Source organism: Vipera berus (genome assembly GCF_964194415.1).
Source record: "Vipera berus genome assembly, chromosome: 11".
Lineage (NCBI taxonomy): Eukaryota > Metazoa > Chordata > Lepidosauria > Squamata > Viperidae > Vipera > Vipera berus.
Genome location: NC_138214.1, coordinates 3,586,930 through 3,611,011, shown reverse-complemented (window position 1 = coordinate 3,611,011; position 24,082 = coordinate 3,586,930). Strand labels below are relative to the sequence as shown.

General features: G+C 43.9%; 1 protein-coding gene across 4 annotated transcripts; it reads right to left on the bottom strand.

The window, feature by feature from the left end:
- Positions 1-235: 235 nt before the first annotated feature.
- On the bottom strand, positions 236-24,024 carry MTM1 (myotubularin 1). 4 transcript variants are annotated; one of them, XM_081336292.1, is made up of 15 exons: positions 23,923-24,024; positions 18,447-18,534; positions 18,233-18,305; positions 17,049-17,143; positions 15,131-15,241; positions 14,666-14,767; positions 14,019-14,102; positions 12,091-12,240; positions 10,600-10,788; positions 7,967-8,152; positions 7,634-7,840; positions 6,773-6,865; positions 5,574-5,687; positions 4,583-4,759; positions 236-2,481 (listed from the first exon to the last, which is right to left on the bottom strand). In XM_081336292.1, the coding sequence occupies exons 2-15, from the start codon at positions 18,510-18,512 to the stop codon at positions 2,311-2,313; spliced, it is 1,818 nt and encodes a 605-aa protein (XP_081192418.1). In that variant the 5' UTR covers positions 18,513-18,534; positions 23,923-24,024; the 3' UTR covers positions 236-2,310. The 4 variants fall into 4 exon arrangements, with proteins under 4 accessions (XP_081192418.1, XP_081192420.1, XP_081192419.1 ...); XM_081336294.1 differs by having other exon boundaries at positions 236-2,478; XM_081336293.1 differs by having other exon boundaries at positions 18,447-18,537; positions 23,923-24,000.
- Positions 24,025-24,082: the final 58 nt, after the last annotated feature.

The following is a 24,082-nucleotide window of genomic DNA, read 5'->3' as shown; positions in this document are numbered from 1 at the left end:
GGCGGCTTTGCATTTCAACGGGGACCCTTGTTGCCACTTTCCAAATCGGTAGACTTCAACTCCCATCGTCCCCAGCCAGGAATTCAAGGGCAGCAGCAGTGCAAGGAATGCCTATCCTGGACCTTTCCCAGCCTCATTTCCCACCCTAAACTCAACAAATTCACGGGACTGATGCCCTCCCCGCCCCCCAGCCTGTATAACTTACAGGAAATAAATCAGGAAAAAATTAAATGGTTTGATTTTTATTTCATATGAATTATGCCAGTCTTTTTTTGTTTTTAGAAAAAAATGAGCATTTTCACCAAGTTACATTTTCACCCTCAAACAACATTAAATTCTCTACAAATCAAGACCCAGCAATGCCTTGGTGAAATGCAAGAAATGAAAAAGGCAAAGGCATTTTAAACCCCTTTAGTTTAACTTCCTCCCCAAAACAGTTGACAGCTGTAGTGTTTTACTTTGTAAAAACAAACGTGTCTCAATTCATTCACCCCAGTCCAAAGGAAACAGGTATTTCTTGTAGATTTACCACCAACACCAAGTTAGGGTAGCAAGGGGAAAAAAACATCTTATAACTTGCAAGCAAATGACAGTTATGCTTGAGTCTGCGTAGCTTTTCGGTTTTCTGCTCTAGCGTTTAAAATAGAATGATGGGTTAAGTCTAAGTTTTTTGTGATTCAAGTTATGTATTTCATTTCTCCAACTTGCTTCCCTTTAGCAAAGTACCCATTGATAGGTGCAATAAAAGGTAGAACACCAAAGCATCACCAAAGAATGATATTTTAGAGGACAAACATAAAAAGGGAAATAATTCATGCTCTAGCTAGCTGAAATTACTAAGTATTTTAGTCTATCCCTGAAGAAATAGTGCAAATTTCTTAGTATACAATTTTATTCTATTAATGTGCTCCATTTACTCTTATACTGAAAATATACTATTCCTAAAATATTCCAATGTCCTCTAAAACTAAGAAATTTATAATATTTTGGAGTTTGACTTTAAACTTTAGAATTATATTATTTACACTTTACAGAAAAGACTTCCATATCCTTAATTTACACATTTATCCTATAATTTCTGCCTTATAGTTTGCAGATCAAAACTTACACATAAAGTAATTTACATATGGTAATCCCCCTTCCCAATACATTTAAAATAAATCATGTTAGCTACAAACTGTCCTCACAAATCCTATGTTTCACTTGTTCTGAAATGACCAAATACCACTTTGAAAGTTTATATCCCAAGCAAAATAGGCATTAAAAGATCAAGTTACAGGGATTGTGCTGATTTTACAAGTGCTCGGTTAAGTTACGCTTTAAAAAGATTCCTGAAAGGAACAAATCATAAAATTTGACAGAAGACCAACACAATGACCAAAAAGGAAAAGAAAAAAAAGCCCCACCCTGCAAATTTTAAATGTAGGGATCAAACAACTTTGTGGTCTCCAGATATTCCACACAATCTCTTGCTGCTAGCAATATTATCTGGGGCTAATAGCAAGCAAAGTGCCATCAGGAGGAAGATTCCAAGTTGTTTTACCCCTGATTTAAGTTTTTTTTTCAGTGCACAAACTTTCTGCAAATTGTTTTAACGTATTTCAGGAAAGACTAATCCATTACAGAATGTCAGTCACACAGTCATGCTCGCTCGCTCACACACACACACGCGCACACACACAACAAACAACTCCCTTCGTTTCAAAAATTAAAACGTTAATCTGCTCTGTAGATAAGGCTATCGCTTAACAGGCACACGTTTTCAGGAAAGTTTTCAGTTACTGGTAGCTCGCTGTTGTGAATGCATTAAAAATGGCCTGTGATCGGAAAGAAATTGTGTAGTAAATTGTTCCTTGAGGCCAGACTGTCTTGCAGGTGGTCTACCTTTAAACTCTCCTCTCCAATCATCCGCACAGAGGGGTGATTCAGAAGATCCACACTAACCCAGACCGTGATGCAGGTAAGCCTGAGCGAGGTCACACCCTGGAGATGGACAAGTGAAACCATGCTTCTCCCCAAAATGGTGATTAGTACTGAAACCGCTAGCTAAATATATTTGGATGCTCCAAAGTAAACAGCAACAGAACAAAACAACGCTTTAGGATAGTGGGATAGCATGTTCCCAGGTGGAAGATTTCCAAAGGCACCTAAATCCACTTTTAAAAAGCTCCCCTGATTTTAGATCCTCTCCGTAGGGACAAGCGTTCTTGAAGAAGCTTCGGATAAGGCATCGTAGTTTTCCTTTCGTGTCCCGCACCTCTGAACGAGCACCGTTTTCAGACAGAAGAGTGAAACCTCTCTCTTCCTCCTTCAAAAGTGAGTTTGCACATGCGACATCAATTGAGAGGAAGAGGAGGAGGAAGAGGAGGAGGAATTGGACAATTTGGGGTTGCTTGTGATTTGCAATTCTTCCAGCCGCTTCATGTAATCATCGCGCAGAGCTAGAAGTTCCATATAACGCTGTTCCACTGGGTTGGGCTGCTAAACAAAGTGAAAAGGTCTTAAAATGACAGAGTTTGGCCATATGCAATCCCCCCCCCGGAGAAACTGACTTCCCACTCCCCAATGCATTTATTCAATGAATTTTGACAAATAAGAAAAGGATAAAGGGATGTGGTGGCTGAATGGGTTAGGACGCTGAGCTTGTCGATCAGAAGGTCAGCAGTTTGGCGGGTCGAATCCCGAGTGCCGCATAGCAGAGTGAGCGCCTGTTACTCGTCCCAGCTTCTGCCAACCTAGCAGTTTGAAAGCACATAAAAATGCAAGTAGAAAAATAGGGACCACTACGGTGGGAAGGTAACAGCGTTCCGTGCGCCTTGGGTGTCTAGTCATGCCGGCCACATGACCACGGAGACATCCTCGGACAAGCGCTGGTTTTTCGGCTTTGAAACGGAGATGAGCACCGGCCCCTAGAGTCGGAAACGACTAGCACGCATGTGCGGGGGAACCTTTACCTTTACAGGGCATTAACCAGGATTCAGAGAAGGCTGGTTAACGGTGACCATGTTGCTGATTCCTGCTACGATTTTCTGCCTTTTTGTTTTTGAAAGCTTCAGTTGTTAAGTGAATCATGTGGTCATTAAGTGAATCTAGCTTTTGGCGATCATGGTACCCCAGGATACTGCAACCCCCGTCATAAATATATCCGAGTTGCCAAGCGCCCAAATTTTGATCCATCTGTGGGAATGCTGCAACGGTCATAAACAAGGAGGACTGGTGGTGATATTTTTTTTCCCCAGTGCTGTTCTAACTTTGATGCAAATGGTTGTAAGTCAAGAACTAGCTGTAGTATCCTGGAATAAGCCAGGATGGTTCTGCATATGCTGCCAAACCCAGGGATCTGGTTTGCGGCATCCCTTGCAAGGTAAAGAAGAATGGAACAAAGTGGGGGTTACGTGAAACAAACCACCTCTCGAGTCGTACGAGAAGGAAGAGCGAACTGTGTACGAATTCAAGATTGCACTGACTGGCTTATTCGAAGCACAACACTTGGCTGGCTCTCTTTGCTTTCCTGTCCTTTAAATCAGAGTTTATCCAATATGCATTTCCCCTCCCACCCTGAAGGAGAAGCATAAAGGGGGCATAAGAAATTCACCTGCCCTAAAAGGCTTAATGCTCCTAGTTCACACATTATTGGTCACTACCGCCTTTGCCTAACGCAAGTATCGTACTCTGTTTTTCTGCAGTAAACTGATGTCTTGCTCTGCATCCTTTTCAAACTGCTCCTTTTGAGTCCCGCAAACATCTTCAGAACAAACATTAAGCCAGGAGGACACGACGCTGGCCTTTCTTCCCCGATGCCGGCCTGCCGGCAACAGCCTGAAAGGCCCACTGCAGGAAAGAAACAGCTGACTTTGTTCCGGCGGCTTTTTTCTCAAAAGCTGCCCTTGTCGAGCAGAGCAGCTCTTTTCTCCTTCCGCTCTGGGCTCGACTGCCAAATTTCAAGGAGAATAAGAAACGTCGCGCATGGACCATCTTTTCCCACTTAGCAGATCCACTTTGAAAAAGATGTTACCCATCAAGCCACAAAAACAAGGGAAGAGCAACCTTAAGACCACTCTGGGGTTCGATAGTGAAGTACAAGCTTGGCTTTTGTCATACAAGCAGTCCTCGAGTTATGACGGCGCTCAGCAACTTTTGGGAAATACAATGGATCTTGAAAAAGCTACGTATGACCCCGATCCTAAGTTCTGAGGACCGAGCCCCCCCCTTATAGTCAGGACCAACTGCAGCTGTTTGCAGCATCCCACGGTCACATGGCCGCATTTTACATTTTTGCTGGAAACTGGCGTTTACTATCAGTTCCTAACCGGAAAAAAAAAACCTCAAGTGTTTGCTTAATGCCCCAATGTTCACTTAACGACTTCCCCCCAAGCGGTCATAAATCAGATACAGTCACAAGGATGGGGTGCATTTTTAGCCATTGATCCTGATCCTTAAAAGGGCTGCCAGCCAGATACGGAACAGTAGAAGAGAGAGACGGATGATGTGTAACAGCTTTGTAAGGGTATGCTTGGTTAAAAAAAAGAGAGATGATAACTCTATGCTACATGTGCTTTTAAAGTCAGCTGAGATGTTTTACCTGCTGCCTAATCCGCGGATTCCATCGGATGTAGTAATTAACCCAAAGCTCCAAGTGGCGCATGCTGGCAACTGGGTAGAGCGCCCGGTTCAGTTCTTTCGTATAAAAGGGGTTGGTGTATTTTGACTTTGCACTATTGATCAAGGACCACAGAGACAAGGTTTTCTCGCTCAGCTTCTGCAAGCAAAGAAACAAACCAGAGCCAGTTTCAGCAACAACTGTCTGATGGAGCCAGGCTGCGTGCAGAGTTCACACGATGCTCGTCTTCCATCAGTAGTTGGAGAATACATATTCAAAACCATTCTTCAGATTCACACCACCTTGGTTAGTTGTAATAATAATATTAACATTTATATGTGTGTATGTATGTATGTATGTATGTATGTATACACACACACACACACACACACATATGTATATATATATGTATGTATGTATGTATGTATGCATATAGCATGTGTATATGTATGTGATGTACCTATATGGGTACATAGATATTTTCTGTTGAGAGCAACAGAATTCCATTTTTAATGTGGGCCAGTGTGGTCACAGTAAAAAAAATGACAATAAAGATGATCTTATCTTGTAATTGTGTGTGACTTGGCAACCCAATTCTTCTAAGATGCATGCAAACAATCCTTGCTTAATAACTGCTTGCTCAATGACCAAGGTTACCCATCCTCAAAGTTATATCTCCAGCAACAAAGCCTTGCCCGTTCAGGTGACGTGCACATCCAGCATGCGGTTCTTTTAACGACCGTGATTCATTTAACAACCATGACTCACTTCACAGCTTACAATAGGAACTGCAGACTCCATTGTGGTTGCTGAGGACTATCTGCATGCAGAAACATCCACCCAAATACTGTCCCCTTACACAGTATTTATGACTACTCCTACCACTGTCCTATCACCCAAAGTTGCTACTAGATCCGGACATGCAAGCAAATACATAGAGCTTCCATGTTCTATCATCAACATGTTAACTCACCTCTTTCTCTCTTACGGAGTCACAGCTGTACAAAAATGTACCAAAGCGGCAGCTGTACAAATGATCCAGAATAGTAATCAAAAATTGTTCATTGAATTCGAAAGCTGTGGGAAACTAGGAAAAAAAACAATAGGCAAAAGTTTAGGATAAGATACAAAGTAATGTAAACAACAGTTCTAAGCAGAATAGAGTCCAAATTATTTATCATTCCTGTTATTTCTGGTTTCCAAGTTATTTTCAAAGCTGCTTCAATGTTACATTTCGCCACCCTCTTATCATACAAACATATAGCAGCTTCTAGCTGCTTGTATGAAGTGCCTCAATAATAACACAGGCTGGTAACATTAAAATAATTATGGGAATGCTAGAAATTAAAATTTTGTAATCATCCCTACAATGTATCTTAAGGAACCCTGGTGGGGCAGTGCTTAGAATGTAGTATTGCAGAGTAACGTACTGCTCGCTGCCAGCAGTTCGATCCTGACCGGCTCAAGGTTGACTCAGCCTTCCGAGGTCAGTAAAATGAGGACCCAGATTGTTGGGGGAGCAATATGCCGACTCTGTAAACGGCTTAGAGAGGGCTGTAAAGCACCGTGAAGTGGTATATAAGTCTAAGTGCTAGTGCTATTGATAACTTTGCCCACTGCCGAGGGTTCAATCCTGACCGGCTCAAGGTTGATTCAGCCTTCCGTCCTTTTGAGGTTGGTAAAATGAGGACCCAGACTGCTGGGGAGGGAACACACTGACTCTGTAAACTGCTTAGAGAGGGCTGTAAAGCACCGTGAAGCAGTATATAAGTGCTAGTGCTATTAAAAAAATGCATTTGAGAAGTGCCTTCTTCACAGTGAAAAACTGGGTAGGCAACAAGGTCATTCTGAATTCCAGGTACTTCAGATAAGTCCTCAGACTTCAACAGTTTGTTTAGCAACTGTTTGAATTTATGACGGTGCTAAACAAAAGGGAATAATGACTGCACCTCAAAGTTTCAGCCAGTGTAGTGTGCCTCCCCGCAGCCAGGTGATCAAAACTGGGGTGTTTGGTGACTGGCTAGCATTTACAATTAAAATGCAGGTCCCATATCTTGCTGTGTGGTGTTGTGTCTTCATACAGCGCCTAGATCCCATCCAGAAAAGACACTAGTAACTTAAATTACAGCCAAGCCAATTAAATCTTCACCATCTTTAAGGAATGCAGCTTACCTGCTTGGACATTTGCCACACACAGTCAATAAACTGGAGGAAGATGGGGGACCGATCAGCATCCGCGTGGTTTTTGTCTCCGTGACCGATTCTCTGAAGCGAAAAAGGAAGGAAAAATGAGAACGGCTCTAACCAAACGAGTTAGCTTTGCTTTAGAAGGAGCAAACTCTTTCACAGACTTTTGTGAACAAGCTAACTTCCCTTATACAGAATGAAGTAAAGAAGAAACCCGGTTAAATTAGACTGAGGGTTTTTTGTCAGTATAACGCTTTCTAACTGAAGTGGTTAAAAAAAGTTATTTTATGATACAAGTCCCTTTTGGAAGTTTGCAGTATACGGCAAGAGTCTTAAAATCTAAGTAAAATCTAAGTTCCAGGCAACAATACAACCAGAGGGAAAGAGCTCCACAGGGTTCTATAAAACTTTACGACTTGTGGACTTCAACTCCCAGAATTCCTCAGCCAGGCGTGGTTGGAGACCCTTGCTGTAAAATGTCGTTTTATGAAAACATAAGCAAGACATCTATGGAGATTCTCAGTCATCCAGGTCATGGTTGTCCCAAAGGTGCTTTTATTCAAAAGACAACTGGACTTTGTTTTTTCCAAAAAACCAAGTCCAGTTGCCTTTTGAATAAAAGCACCTTTGGGAAAACAAAGACCACAAACACAGGAGCAACAGACTTGGTCTGCCACTGTGCCCAGCTTTTCAAGTCTCAAAGCAATGTTGGCATTATCAGCTAGCAGTTGACAAACGGCTACTCACAATGCAGGCCACTAGGCTAACTGCATGGACAACGTGCGTCAGTTTAAACGGGATTTAAGCAAAACTGATTTAACCAGGACTTCCCGTTTTGGTTCTTACCGAGGCAAACTTGTGTCCAAAGCTTATCCACTCCTTTTCCACCAAGACTTCAAAACCCACAACGGTTCGGTAGTAGCTGTCCAACATCAACATGGCCAGAGAGGTGAGCTGGGCGGTGCGGTCCCAACCATCGCTGCAATGCACCAAGACCGAACTCTTTCCGGAAGACACTTTGTCGGCGACTTGGATGGCGCCCGTTAGAACCAGCTGACGAGGAAGCAGGGAATGAAACTTGAGACGGGTGGGGTAGGGCCCGCCCCCTCTTGTGAGTTTAATTCAAGAACCCGGGACCCCAGGCCCACGTGGCGTCGGCCTGCGGAAAGTCCTCTGTACCTTGATATGTTCCAGCCAGTGGGTGGACTCCAAGCTTGACAACCAGTGAGATTCTTCCACCTGAGGGTAGACGATGTCCTTGAGCTTTTTCAACGACTCCCGCATGACGTGAATGTTGTGGATATCTAGGAAGAGGAGCTCAGCGTTGGGATAGGCATCCTCACTCTCATATCCACCACCAGTTGCCTTGGAGCAAGAGGAAGCGAGTGTTTTAGTTTCCTTCAGACATCCATCGCCATACATTCCCAACACAACTGGCAGGTGTGCAAAAATAAATAAATAATCCCGAGAGCTTAGATCAGGGGTCCTCAAACTTGGCCACTTTTAAGACTTGTGGACTTGCAACTCCCAGAATTCCCCACGGCTGGCTGGGGAATGCTGGGTGTTGAAGTCCACAAGTCTTAAAAGTGGCCAAGTTTGAAGACCCCTGGCTTAGGTGATCTCGCTGTCCACGCGCAGGGCGAAATCGTCCTTCAGCTCTGATCAGAATGCAAGCATCACCCTTGTGGGCTCCCGACGCATCAATTAACATGGGAGCTAATTAATTAATATTATGTGGAACTTTGCAAACATTGGTCTGGTTCAAAGCTCCAACAGCACTGAGAAAGGTGGGTTATGATGGGTCCTCACACTTATGGCTGTTGCAGCATTACTGTCATTAGCCCTGGGATCAAAATTTGGGTGCCTGCCAACTGGCCTGTATGGTTGCAGCATCCCAGGATTACAGGATTGTTACTGGTGAGCTAACAACAAGCTAATGAGGAAAGCTGGATTCACTTAACGACTGCTGTGATTTACTTCACAACCAGGGCAAAAAAAAAAGTCATAAAATCAGAGGCATCTCGTTTAACAACCATCTTGCTTAACAATGGAAATCTTGCGTTGTAAGTTGAGAACTATCTGTAGTTATTTGTAGGCCACCTATCCGAGTGACTCTATGGCCCTTGAAATATCTACATTAAAAGCATCCAAACATCCACATTCAAAAATTCCCCAAAGAGGAAGTCATTGCAAAGCCATTTCCTTCTACCTTTGACAAAAGTTGACTTTCTAACAGAGCCTACCTGATGAAATGTGATCAGTTCTCCAGCAAGGACTGACTTAATCACAGCCTCAGGATCCTCTAATCCCACTAGGAATCCAGGCTCCCCTAATCAAGTATTTCTAAGTTTAAATGTCGGCGTTAAGATGGTTATTTATTTTTTTGCCAAACAGACTTAATCAAAGTAAAAGGCATTACAGGAAAATAACAGTTTTCATAACCTTCCTCACCCAATCTAGCGGCTAAAACGGTTCCACGGGACTGGAGAACACAAGACAAGAAATACACGTCGTGTGAAATTCCAAAAGCTCCAAGCAAAACTTTCCAAAATTATTTCCCAAATCAGACTTAAATCAGCCAAGTTATTTTATGACTTTGGGCCAGTCCCTCTCTTTTTGCCCAGCCACCTCACAGGGTTGTTGTTGTTGTGAGGAAAATAAGAGAAGGGAAGCGTATTAGTTATATTTGCTGCCTTGGCTTGCTTTCGAGGTAATAAAGATGGGATTAAAAACCCAAATAAATTTAGGTAAGAGCGCTTCCGTCTCTCAACAGAATTCAAAACATGTTGCTCCAGAAGCCAATATTCTCTGCCTTTCTGGAGGGAGTTAATTTTAACTGAGACAGTTAATTTTAGCTATGGAAGGGACTGAGTAATCCTGGGTGTGCCTGGAGAAACAACAAAGCAAAAGGGAATAGGCAGGAGGGAAGGAATGCAGCCACTAGATTTCTCATAAAGAGGGGGAAAAAATCTGCATTTTAGCTTACAAGCACTGAACTTTTCCCAAGTTTTCAGTCAAGATGACTTTTGAAAGAAAGCTTTTATAAAGAGGTTATTTTCTAGGGCCGGTCCTGGCTATGGTAAACAAGGCAGACAGAACACAACAAGCATGCACACCCGAGTATACTTTTTAAGTCAGATTTTCCCCGTGAATCCTTCTATTCCTTGAGAACGGGCGGGAACTGTTTGCTTCAGAAGTCATCTACCTCTTTAGAGAATTAGACAACCCAACGCTTTTATCCTCCGCGAGGCTGCCAAAGCATTCTTCTTTTAAGCAAGCATTTAGCAATGGGGGAGGGAGATGATGGATGGTTCCCCCCCCCACTGGCTTTATCGAAAGTTTAGTCACTTGGAATTTACTGTGAGTGTAAATAGGGTGGAGCTGTTTCAACACTGGGGGGGGGGGGGAAGAGAGAAAAAAAAAGCCTCATCCTTTGACTCCTGAACTTTAAATCTCGTTAGCAGGAAGTTACATTCTTCCCACATCCCGGCAGATTCTGGGGCTGTGGCCACACGATAGCAGCTTGGTCAACCGCTAATGTTGCCCAGGCAGGATGGAAAAGGCTCTTTGGCCTGTCAAAGATCCAGGAAGCGTTTTTTTCGAAGTTCTTCAGCCATTCCTCTTGTTAGCACTTTCCAAATCTCTGGATGTGTTTTAAAAGGACCATTTTTCAAAAGGCCGAGCCAAGACGCTCTTTGACTCAGCAGGGTGCCTGGGGATCTCCAGAGGACCGGGAAGAGGACTAGCCGCCGGAGTGAAGCAGCGTCACCGAAAAGGGCGTGCGTCTCGACAGGAAGAGGTTGGCTGCATACCTTATTCGCCACGGCGTTGACGTTGGGCCTGGCGTCGAAGATGGTCAGTTTGGACAGCTGGCCGTTGGTTTCCCTTATGACTTCCAGGTACCTTTCGTCATCTTTGTTCCTTTTCCCACCCATGCCCACGAGGGGCTGGCTGGAGCGGGCGATGACAGCCTGGGTCTCCGGATGGATCCAGGACAGGACCTGAGGGAGCAATGCAAATATTCCCTCAGAGCCTGGCGGCTTTCCACAACGCGCAGGTAGCCCTCGACTTACGAGAGTTCATTTAGTGACTGTTCCAAGCTACGACGGCACTGGAAAAAAAGGGACCCTTTTTTTAACCCTTTTATGCAGCATCCCCACGGAGACGTGATTTGCATTCGGGTGCTTGACAACTGGTTCACGTTTATGACGGTCGCGGTGTCCCCGGGGTCACGCGATCGCCTTTGGTGGCGGACTTCTGGGAAGCCAGACTCACTTAGCAACTGGGCCACTAACTTAGCAACTGGAGTGCTTCACTTAACAACCGTGGCCAGAAAGGTCATAAAATGAGGCAAAGCTCCCTTAACAAATGCCTCACTCAGCAACGTAAATTCTGGAGCTCAGCTGTGGTTGTAAGTTAAGGACTACCTGTATATCATCAGGGAACTAAGCCCACTCTCACAAAGCCACACCGATAGTGTTGCCTAGTCAAATGTGAAGAATCAGGGACCGCACGTTAAATTCCAGTTAAACTATACACAATGCTTGGCATTAAATTGGTGCTAGATAAGAATGAATGGAATTGTGGGACGGGGGAGAGGGGCTGGGCATGGATCCTTTATGGACATGTAACGATTCTAGGCTGATTCCTTTTTTTGACTTCCTTCCTCTGGTTCTGCTTGTCCGTCTACATCAGGTCATGAAACGTCTGCAAGAAAACTGCCAAGCTCAGAGAACACCCAGTTCAACCCTGAGCTACAAAGAATCTCTTCTATTGTTTTCCAATTCTGGGTGCTGACAGGTCTCAGAAATAATCCTTGATAAAGTTATGAGGGATCAAAAGCACAGTACATTAAAATTCCCTTTGGCAATTAGTTATTAGCTAATGGAACAGTGAGCTGAAAGAGAAAGAGAGAAAGAAACTAACTCTGTTTTGATGTCATTCTTTCTGCAGAATAGTGAAAACGTAGAAGGCCAGATCCTGAAGCTAAAACTCAAATACTTTGGCCACCTAATGAGGAGGAAGGACTCACTGGAGAAGAGCCTAATGCTGGGAAAGGTGGAGGGCAATAGAAGAAGGGGACGACAGAGAAGGAGGTGGCTGGATGGAGTCACTGAAGCAGTAGGCGTGAGCTTAAAGGGACTCCAGAAGATGGTAGAGGACAGGAAGGCCTGGAGGAACGTGGTCCATGGGGTCGCGATGGGTCGGACCACGACTTCGCAACTAACAACAAGGTTTTATTTTAGATCGTTCTATTGCACCCTTAACCACAGAGACCCATTTTTGTAGCTGACGTCGCTTACCGGTATGCGACACCGGGATCGAAAAGCAGAGACCTTCTTGAGATCCTCGTCCGTGGTGTTATACGGCACCACCAGGAGCGACGGGTACGTGTCGCAGAGTGCATAGTGTTCGTTGAGAAAGGTTACCCTCCACTGGAGATTGGGCAAACCCTGAGAGAGAACCAAGAGGATCTTTGCAGGCTCTCTTGCCATGGGAACAAGGTGACAATCAGCAAAGAGGAACAATTTGTACATTATTCCGGTCACAGGGTGGCAACAACCCATCAATTTACCACCAGCATCTCTACGGTTGGGGACCCAGAGCAACAGATGGGAGGTTTAAGACAAAATGCCGGTGAGTTTCTCCTCCCTGTTTTTATTAATGTTATTGTAAGCCTGCTTGGCAACACCAGATTTTTTTTTACTTCTGATTAGCTGATACTGGAATACACACAGGAGTGTCTGACATTCATTCTTGCAAAAAAAGAAAAGAAAAAAAAAGAAACTCTTTTCTTCTACAGGAAAAAAATGTGATTTTTTTTAAGACTTGCCCAAAAGAGCATTAAAAATAGCAACGGAGTAACCACGGGGAAGCACCTTCCTCTACAACGTGTGTGGGAAGTCAGGTGTTCTGGGTGGAAGAGAGTCGCCGAATTTATTGCAATTTGCGCACGTTTTAAGGAGGGACTATCACCTCTCCTCCCTTTAGATTTGTCTTTGTTTATCAATCAGTAAAACCCCGTTGTGCTTCAGTGCTGGTTTCCAGGTTAAAGGAATTCAAAATTTCTCCTACCTCAGCCTACAACTCCCAGGTGCCCTGACCATTCATAAGGCTGGCGGGACCTGGTGGGAATTGTAGCTCAGTAACATCTGGCAAGCCAACATCCTCCTTTTGTGTTTGAAATATTTATTGCACATTTAGGAATAAATGACATTGAAGAAGCTTCAGTGCTCAGACAGTAAACCTAATTGCTCAAGACAAGATGACCTGACAGGTCTCTTTTCTTAAATTTCTGATTTGTAACAAATGGGATGAAGAAAAGGAGTAACACCCATCTCTTTACATGTAAGAATTGCTTGGCACAGCAATGAGATGGGCAGCATATGAATTTAATGAATAAATGAACCAGCATATTTGCTGATCTGAATTCTCGCTTTTCTTCAAGCCTGAACCAAATGCTTTACCTCTATCGCACAATACCAGGTTTTTTTAAAAAAAGAACAAGGTAATACAGAACGTCAAGGTTTTAATGTTATAAAAATCTGTTCCAGATGACGCGCAGACATCTACTCATTTATCCATCCCACTTCTTAGTGATGGTTTTTAAGTCCTTACATGGCATGGGTCCGGAATACCTCGGGGACCACCTGCTGCCGGCGTCGACTCCCCTCCGCCCCGTGCGCTCCCACAGAGAGGGCCTCCTCAGGGTGCCTCCAGTCAGAGAATGTCGGCTGGTGGCCCCCAGGGGGAGGGCCTTCTCTGTGGGCGCCCCGGCTCTGTAGAATCAATTGCCGGTTGAGCTCCGGATGGCACCGGATCTCCGCTCCTTCCGGCGTGGGTTAAAGACCCATTTGTTTGAACAGGCTGGCCTGGGGAGTTACTTAGGGTTTTAATATTTGTATATATTTTTATTGTTTTTACTTTGGGCAATAATTTAATTCTTTTTTAACTTTTGTACTTTTGTAGTTTTATGATATGCCCTGTTCACCGCCCTGAGTCCCTCGGGAGAAGGGCGGTATAAAAATTTAATAAAACCTAAACCTAAACCTAAACTTCACTTGCATGGTTTTGTCGTATCTTAAAAACAAAAAAAAAAACCAGCGTGCTGCCTATTTTCTGCTCTTTCAGTTCAATTTGGCCACAGAAAAGAAAGGAAAACATATACAGAAAACCTGAAAAATGAGGGTGGAGGAATGCAAACGGAGAAGAGAAAAAAAAATAAGCTTACTTGTCTTCTGTATTCAACCATAGGATTGTAAACCAGCCAGCCACTTTCAGCAAACTTCTCTTCATTCAGAAAAGCAAAGAAAGGCTGAAAGGAGAACAAGAAAAATTAGAAAATGGAATATATATATATATATATATATATATATATATATATATTTCTCTGCAAGTGCTACTAAACAAACTGCTTGACCTACGTTCTTTATTACACAAAAGGGTTAACTATCCCATTGGAATCTTGTTTTTATTTTATTCAGGAGAAACATACAGCCAAAGAGAGTTTACCTTTCTCATTAAAGGAGGCTGAAGAATGTCCCAAAACATTGGCAAGAGCCAAAACATACAGGAAATTACATACTTTAGGAAGAGAAGTTATTTTTCCCCCCCAAGTAAGAGGCCTGAACTCAACCATTAACTCTGAACAGGTACGCACCTGCTAGTAACCACCCTAACGAATCCAGGAAAAATACCGTATTTCCTTTATCCTTGCCATTTTTAAATGTTTTTAGTTGTACACGACACTGTCAGAACAGGCAGCAAAGCTAAGAGTCAAGCGTGAAAACGATTCCCAAATTTGCTTTTATGTACTGTAGGCAAACCATCTGCCCCCCCCCCCCGCAACAACCACAAAATAAATTCAGAAGAGTTTACCAAGTTATGCGACTGTGGAAAAGCGTATTTTGTCAGGAGCTCAAATATATCTCTTCTGCTGTGACCTTCTTGTTTCAAAGCAAAGCGTAAATTCCTCATATCCTACAATTTAAAACAAACCCATTTTTTAAAAAAACAAACAAAAAAGAAACAAAAACGAATGCATGCAGTCAAGGATTAATGTTAGGTAATTTGCTCTAGCAGCTTTCTGAACTAAAGAGGGAGGTTTTAAGTCAGAGATGGGTAATGTAGCCCTTTCCCCCCCCCACAATATCTACTTCTCTAACTGTAGACTTTAATCCTACCAAGAGCATGGGGTGCCACCATTTCTGCTTTTAAGAACTCCATTCAAATTCAGCCCAACCCACCTCACAGGGTTGCTGTTGTGGGAAAAATCCTTATTTTCAATTCTCTTGGTTACATTATCTCACGTAAGAAGCTATCAACATTATTTTGAAGTCTCACCTTACAAGTAATATCTAATCCGTACGAATTCTCTCCTCTGCTCGAAGCGCCCCCCATTTTCTCAATCCTTGAAATAACCCCCAAAGGCACGTCTAATACCACTATTGGATCCTGAATAGATAAAAAGATAAAGATCACATTAAAAGAGGGGATTCCCAACAGACTGCATTTCCGTACCTCTGTTTGTCATAAAACACTTTTGTATCTTGAAAGCTAACAAAGGTATCAATTTAGTGGGATGGACGCTGTCAGATTTAAAAAAAAACACAGCCTTAATGGGCCACTGAGGCAAGAAGCATCAGTATAAAACAGCCGTCAACATGAAGCATTTAATAAATACATACTAAATTGCTACCTACTGCAACTATAATAATCCCAGGAAATTTCAAGAGACCTGACCTTTAAAAAATTAAAATTCTGCCCTGTATCTCAGCTAGCGCTCTTGTCATCAGAGGAGGATATAAAAAGAGAAACACAGGTAGTCCTCAGCTTATGACTCGGTGATTGTTTGACGTTACAACGGATCAACCTTGAGCTACTTACAACCCCAATTCAAAATGCGGTCCTGTGACAGCATTTAGGGAGCTCGGCAACCATTTATGTGATTTACGATTTTTGCTGGAAATGGGCACTTCTGGTTTCTGGCAAAAAAAAAAAGCCTTAGTGAATTGGTTCACTTATCAACCGCAGCGCTCACTTAACGACCGCAGCGTTTCCTTTACGATCACTGCAAAAAAGCTCATAAAACTGGCCAGGATCATGGGATGACCTGCTTAATGACCAGAATGACTAACCGGTGGGCTCAATTATGATTGTTTAAGTCAAGGATTACCTGCCCAGCTTTCAGAATTCAAGAAAAACAGAGGGTGGGTGAATGTCCCTTTGGGCTGGACAATACACTGCACTGTTCCATTCTTGACTTTGGCCAGGAGACCGCAAAGGGACTCGTGACTCAGGCTAAAAAAAAAAAATGGTCTCCAGAGCCGTTAAATCTCTTTTGGAATCCTGATGCACTTGTGGGCAAGTAGAAACACATGTCTAAAGCCCTGGGTTGAAAAGGATAATTTGGCTTAAAAGCATCTGGTGCACATCTAGAGAATCTTGTTTTCCATTCCGTTACCAGGCTGAACTAACTTCCTTCCAGAGAAGAAAACAAGCCATCGATTCCTGCTCCGTTCAGATCACTGGAGGTGGACAGAATAGCAAAATACTGTTGGAAGGGACCTTGGAGGTCTTCTAGTCCAACCCCCTGCTCAAGCAGGAGACCCTATACCAGGGGTGTCAAACTCAATTTCATTGAGGGCCGCATCAGCATTGTGGTTGCCCTCAGGGGGCCGGGTGGGTATGGCCAGGGTGGGCGTGGCCTACTGGGTGGGCATGGCTAGAGTGCGTATGGCCTACTGGGTGGGCGTGGCCAGCTCTACATGGTTCGCATCAAGGGTGCCTATGGGGGCCTGGGCAGGAGTGGGACAGATCTGAGGGTCTCTGGCAGAAGGAGGGTCTCTGGGCCAGGGCCAAGGCAGTGGGGGCCGTTCCCTCCCTGTTTCCAGGATGGCTTCGCGGGCCGCATGAAACCACTTCGTGGGCCGGATCTGGCCCTCGGGCCTTGTGTTTGACATGTCTGACCTATACCCTTTCAGATGAAGGGTCTCCAGTGTCTTCTTAAAAGCCTCCAGGGATGGCCTTACCAAGGCATTATAAAGCGGTCTTAACACTTTGTGTGACCTTGATTCCATCCCTCTGTTAATGCAGCCCAGGACTGCATTATGAACAAACCTGTCATAATTCTGATTCGGACAACAGCAGGTATCAACTGCCTCACCAACTGCAAAATGCCATTCAGCCGAGGTCAACCCGGCAGAGAAGTTCGTCACAGCAGTTGCCTCCAACACACAACAGGCCAGTCAACTTTGCTTACCGATTCCACACTTCTCAAATAGAGTCTGTAGTTTGTGATGCAGACTCTCCCTTTAACAGGACCATTGAAGGGACACATGTAAATGACTTCCTTGTCTGTGGAAGAAAAAGCGGCTTTGTGTTTAAAATACAGCAAAGTAATCAAGACAATATAACATGAGATAAAAAAAGGCAGATTACTGGGGGACCTGGAAGTGAAATGAACTACCATTAATGGAGGATCTTGTGTTGTGCAACGGAGCATAGATTGAATAACCTTTTCGCAGCTGAAAAGGCAAGCACACAGACATTTTTTTTAGAAAAATGTAAATTTCCTCCTTGTTACTCAAGTATAGTAGAATTTTCTGAATTTACCTTTGAAATTCTAAAAAATGCACATTTCTCTAGCAGCGTTGATTAGCAGAGTATATATGGAAAGGCTCAAATGCTATTGTGGCCGATAAAACGGAAGTAAAACTGTAATTATACTTCTGAGTTTTAGGGAGAAGACATAAATTTAGTTATTTCTGTATCTTTGGCCAAATGAAGTGCAACTCTAAGGGAATCCTAACATGCTTTTGACTACATAGTGAAGGATCGACAAGATACTTTGGAAATGGATCGCTCTCAACCCGGACCGACTCTGAGTATGCTCCATCGACCCAACAAATGCAACAAAAGCAGAGCAATCTAGCTGAATGGTTATTTCTCAGATATACCAGGGTGCTATAAGATTCAAGAATGTTATCCTTAGACAGCACATAGCTTTATTCTTTCTGAATTAAGTAACGTGGGTTTGGGAGCAGGCGATTACAAGCAGCTCTCAGCTTACGACCAGAATTTTCTGTTGCTAAGCAAGGCAGCCGTTAAGTGAGTTGTGTTCAACTTTTATGCCTTTTTTTTGCTGCTGCTGTTAAGTGAATCACAAGGCTGTTAAGTGAATCCCGCTTTCCCCACTGACTTTGCCTGTCAGAAGCTGGCTGGGAAGGTCACAAATAACGACCTACGATTCTGCAACTGTCATAAACACCGGCCAGCTGCTAAGCGCCTAATTTCTGATCCCCTGACTGGGGATGCTGTGGACGGTTGTAAGTGCGAGGACTGTTTGCAAGTCACTTTTTTTACCATTGCTGCGGTAACTTTTTAGCGGGTGCTGAAGGGTTGCAAGCCGAGGTCTACCTGTGCACCCTCTGGACTCGTGTTTACCTGTGACTCTCGTTTCCCCTGGCAGACGAGGAACTTCTTCATTGTGTTCCCAGTTAGTTCTGTCTTTCACGGGCTGGTGGGGAGAAATAACAAGGGATCAACCAAGGGATTTTTGCTTTGTGGGCAAGATCCCACACACGGCAGTCCTGACAGAAGCTTGTTAACATTTAACAATTACATATCTCATCTCAAAGAAGCCCAGGATGACACTCACTTTTTTAATGGAGGCACTTTCCAAGGAGTTTGAGTTGCATCGTGGCGTTGAGGAAGAGGAGGCCATGCTGGAGAATGGCGGGGAACCCCTGCTGAGAAAGCAGCCAGGGAAAACGTCAAATCAAATCTCTCTCATGGACATATATTTATTTATTTATTTATTTAATTTGTATACCGCCCTTCTCCCGAAGGACTCAGGGCGGTGAACAGGGCAATACATAATAAAAACAAAATACAAAAATTAAAAATTATTAAAAATTAATTAAACAGACCCAACACAGAGGCGACATCGATTTTAGAGGGACCACACACACACACACACACACCAGCTATTTCAAAGAGGGGTTCCCCTTTGCAACGTTTTATAGGGGAATGGAAGGCTGACAAAAACAAGGGGGAACAAAAGCTGTTGCCCCTCTCCTAAATGTATCTTCCTCTTCCTAAAAAAAGATACATGGGAAAGTTAATTTTTCAGCCAGGGGTCAGCCAGGCCTGTGCAAAGTGGGATGCAAAAGGAAAGCTGAGCCGATTCCTGTTAGATGAAAGGAGGTTAAAAAGGCAGAAAGTTTAACTCAGTGAAAAGATACCAGGAAAAAAAAATCTGTTGTCAGCACCAAACCACGTTTGCAAATTAAACGCTCCGTCCAAAAAAAGGAAAAGAATTAAATGCTCCGTCAAAAAGAAAAGAAAAGCAAAGAAAACTACAGGACTAAATTGGAAGTGTGGCAATTGTGGTTGATGCTGCTGTCCAACTGTGATGCCATTTATGGCTGACGGCTTGAACGAAGAGTAATTTCTCTCCCTGGCTACAAAGCCATTGTTGTAAGTTGAGGACTCTCTGTGTTGCATTCATTAGGTTTCCCCTACAGCAGCAGCAGTCAATGCGCTCGGATAGAGGAAAACCTTCTAGCATTAACACATGGTGGGGACACAAGGCCGGTCCAGAATTGGTGCAGACCAAACCTGTGAAGTCCGCGAAGTCCTTAGCGTAAGGGAGTTGCAGACGGTGCAAACGTAAAGCATTGCATTAATTCAGGGAATAGCTTCGGAAAGGAAAAATGAGGATGCTGTCAAAATGTTCTGGAATATAAAGCAACCCTTCACGGAGATGAAAGTTGCATCGCCACTGATAAAAAAAAACCACAAACACACCAAAAAAATCGTGCACAGTGAGACCTGTTCATCGGCTTGGCAAGATCTGCCCGGGAGGGCTGGCCCATCTTTTTAGGATGAGTGCGCGGTTATGCCTCGGAAACGCAACTCTCCCTGGAATTGTCAATCAGGAGGCAAACAATGTAAGGGCATAAAATCAAACAGTCTATATGTGATGTGTCAGGAAGAGTTCCAACCTCCCGATTTTCCGTGTGAACATCTTAGGGAGAAAATTAGACAATGCAGAGATATCAAAAGAGCCCGAGCCGGGAGACAGATGCCGTTTCTTTCAGGTTCAGAGGCTGCGGGGTTGTTCCCCGAAAACCAAATCTCTCCCAAGACCTACGATCAGGGAGATGCGTCGGGCTGAAATAATTTCAGGAAAAACAGAGCCAGCCACCAATTTTAATGCCCTCCTGACTGCTGCAACCTTATTTCATTTCTGCTCTCTTTTTTCCCCCTCAGCAGTTCTCTATACAATGAAATTGAAACCCAAAAGAGGGAAGAGAGAATAACTTTCCCTCTTCGAATTTGTGTTCTCCTACAACGACTGCCACTTTTTTTTGGGGGGGGGAGACGGGGATAAAGGACACGAGAATAATCTGGAACCGACACTGCGCCATTCTCCAATTTCTGAAATAATACATTTTAGATTTTTAATAAGGGGATGTGTGGCTTGCTTGGAGATTCGTACGTACAAGATAGTTCTCATCTTACCCCATTTCGTTTGGTGACCATTCAAAGCTACAGCAGCTCTGAAAAAAGGGACTTAGGACCTTGCATTTGGATCAAAATTCAAATGCTTGGCAACCGGCCTGGGATTGTGAGGGTTGCAGCCTTCCACGGTCAGTGACACCCAGTTTCTAAGGAACAAAGTCAGTGTGGGGAGCCTGGTTCGGCCTAGTGACCACACAATTCCCTTAACAATGGCAGGGATTTGCTGAACAACTATGGCAAAAAATGGGGCTTGATTCACCTTGCAACCACCTTGCTTAGCGATGGAAATCCTGGCCCCTGTGTTCGTAAGTTGAGGACTACCTGCATTGTGTATCGGTACAGCGACTGTTTCCAGAACAGCGTTTAAAATTTGTAGACATGACGGCCGTGTTTCTTGCTTCCACCGTCCCTATTTTTAGATGCAAAGTCCTCGTCTAAGACGTTTCTGGCTCAGAGAAACAAACGCTGTGTTCGAAGATTTGTCTATAACTGAGCCTATATTAAGCGTATGTGGACTGAGATCAGTGATGACTCTAAGTTAATTATAGTAAGAAAGCTAACCGATGCAGCCTGGCTTATCTGGAAGCGAGTAGGATAGAACCACGTCAAATTAATAAAGAGTGTCGCAAGGTGGGGTTACTGGATGCTTTTTCACACAGATTTTGCAGAAGCTCCTACTTCAGTGGTTAAAAGCAAGGCTTAACCCCACAGGCTTTCTTTCCGGTAACTTGAGCATTATTCTGCAAGGGAGATGGCATTGATTAAAGACTATCCAATAAAAAGGGAAGGAAAACCTTTACACGGCCAGAAAATGTTCTCTTTCAAGGAGAAAACTAAGAAGTGGGCTTCTATGGGGGTGTATTTTCAACTGTGATCAGCTATTAAAACAAAACAGGATTTTTCTGGACATGCAGTCCTAAAACACTAGCGCACAAAATCATTCTACTGGAAGCTGAACGTAAATAACAAATCAGTAAATCCTTCTCTGATTTTAATAATTGCAGCCGAAAACTGCCAGAAGGCCCAGGAAATAAAAGTTTGAGCAAGCCTTTTTTTTGCTTCCTCAAAATAGCACTTTAGCAATTCCAAGGGAGTGCTTGTACCTTCCTGTGCTCTCCGCCAGTTGTTTAAAACACAGCTATGTTTTTCATCCTGGCATTTTTTTAAAAAAAAAATTTTTTTTTTGGATATCAAGTTACCTCCCCCAAGAAACAAAACATTGTAGAGTAAAAACAGAAGAAGCTGAAGCTACCACGCCAGCCTGCGTATAGTAATTATGTCTTAGTAAACTTTACTCTGAAAAGTCTAAGAACAACACTTGCTTTTTGACTTGGCTTGCAGTTGTGGAGACTACAGCGTAACAATTTGGAAAGATGGCCCTGCATGAGGACACACACACACACACACACACACACAGAGAGAGAGAGAGAGAGAGAGAGAGAGAGACTGAATTGGAATCTAGTCAGGCACACAGGCCATTCATGCTGTATGACTATCTCCTTGGATGCAGAAATACTGAGATGGTATCAATGCTACAGGAATATAATACAGAGTCAATGCTACAGGAATATAATAAGATGTATTAACTTTAAATGCAGCTACATTGATTTCATCATAAATACACAAGAAAGCAAACAAAGCCACAACACTGTGAGTCATTCTAACACCATTGCATTCCTAAGAACAGGAGTTCACTCCCTCCACACAGCTTAATTTCCAATGCTGAATCACTCAGGAACACAATCTCACAACACTGCTCTCCATCATTTCCCCAAGGGAGCCCAAATGTGCAAAATGATCTAACCCACCCACATTGTGGGTCAGGCCATTCAAGTTTTCCAGTCTTCTCCCCCTTTTTTTTGGGGGGGGGAAGGGGAAATTTGCACAAATTCCCAAGCCAAGGAAAAAGCAGTACCTCTTCAGGCTTAGATTCCTTGCCTCCTTCATCTTTATGGAAAGTGGGAGAGGGAAGACCCCCATGCATATGGACACAATCTACATACACACTCTCCAAGGCTAATGAAAGTATACAAGAAAAACCACGCTGAGGATCCTTTCGGCACAGATTTCATGGCAATAGCACACTGCACTCTTATCACAGGGAGGCAAGCCCCAAAACTAAACAAGGCAAAGAGCAGAGCAGAAACTCCACACGTGGGGTGGATCCATATGACAATCCAGAGAAGTAGATTCATTCATATAAAAGAAAGATAGCCCGGATCTAAGTTCATGGCTACAATTGAGCAGTTAGATTGCAACAACCTGCCTCCAGAAGTTGTGGGTGCTCCAACACTGGAGGATTTTGAGAAGAGATCGGACAACCATTTGCCTGAAATGGTGTAGTAGGCTTATCCTGCCTGAGCAGAGGGTTGGACTAGAAGATCTTCAAGTGCCCTTCCAACTTTGACTCGGTTAGAAAAAAAGGAACACGTGAAGCAACTCTTGAGATGGAGAGATGTGGATTAAGATTGCCTTCCAGGGGAGGTTTATTTTATTTATTTTACATGCCACCCATCCTTCTGTCGAGTGACTATGACATTGTTGTTAATATTTATCAATATTTGCTGTACTAAAAAGTTAAAAAGGACATCTTTGAGACCCCCCCACTGCACCTCACCATGGTGGCCTGGGATATTCAGTATGTTATTTTTTTTCTTTCCCAACACAGGTGCAAAATCATGTTGTCTCCCAGGACCCCCAAGCGGGTCTTGGAGGGGTCCTAATGAAGATGTATACAGGTAGTCCTCAGCTTACGACCACAACTTGGCCCCAAATTTATGTCGCTGAGTTTTGCCCCATTTTGTAATTTTTCTTGCCAGGCCTGTTAAGCAAATCAACGCAGTTGTTAAATTAGTCACACGGTTGTTGAGTGAACGTGGCTTCCCCACTGACTTTGAACGGTCCCTAAAGGAACTGTTGTAAGTCGAGGACTCCCTGTATAAGGAATGAATGAATCTATCTATCTATCTATCTATCTATCTATCTATCTATCTATCTATCTATCTATCTATCTCCATATCTATCTATCTCCATATCTATCTATCTCCATATCTATCATCTATCTATCTATCTATCTATCTATCTATCTATCTATCTATCTATCTATCTCCATATCTATCTATCATCTATCTATCTATCTATCTATCTATCTATCTATCTCCATCTATTTCTCCCTCTATCTTCTATTTAATATCGATTTTCTCTCTCTCTCTCTTTCTATTTAATATCTATCTTCTAGCTCTTTCTAATTTCTCTCTATTTAACTTCTATCTATAATCTATATTCTTCTGTCCATCTATCCACACACACACACACACACACACACACACACACACATTACTTTGCAAAGCAAAAGACCCCCGCCCGCATTTCTTGTGAGCCCCTCCTCCCTGCCTTTGGACAGGTAGCGCCTCAGCGAAGGGAGAAGCCCCCCCCGAGAGGCTGGCTTTCTCCTTGCGGGGAGCCCCCCCTCCCCCCGGCGACCTGCCCAGCTTGTGCCGCCTTGCCAGGACTCCCCCACCCCAAAAGCCCCTCCTCCCACGGCGGCCCTCCTCCGCCTCTCCCCCCGGGGCAGGCCGGGCCGGGGTCCCGCCGAAGCGCCCACTCACCCGTTGCTCCGCCGGCGGCCGCTTCAACCTCACCGACCCCCCCCTTCCCCGCCGCCGCCGCCGTGGGCCTCGGTCACGTGACGGCGGCTGACAGGAAGCCGCCGCCGCCGAGCTCAGCCAGCGAACGGGCAAGCCGAGCGCGGCGCGCGGAGCTCGCCGG

What these genes read in the sequence shown, in the direction of transcription:
- MTM1 (XM_081336292.1), bottom strand. Translation starts at nt 18,512, where the DNA reads ATGGCCTCCTCTTCCTCAACGCCACGATGCAACTCAAACTCCTTGGAA. An exon ending in TGGTTGAATACAGAAGACAA is followed by an intron (nt 12,241 to 14,018) that starts GTAAGCTTATTT and finishes GTTCTCTCTCAG; the next exon opens with GGTTTGCCCAATCTCCAGTG. An exon ending in ACTCCGTAAGAGAGAAAGAG is followed by an intron (nt 4,760 to 5,573) that starts GTGAGTTAACAT and finishes CTTTGCTTGCAG; the next exon opens with AAGCTGAGCGAGAAAACCTT.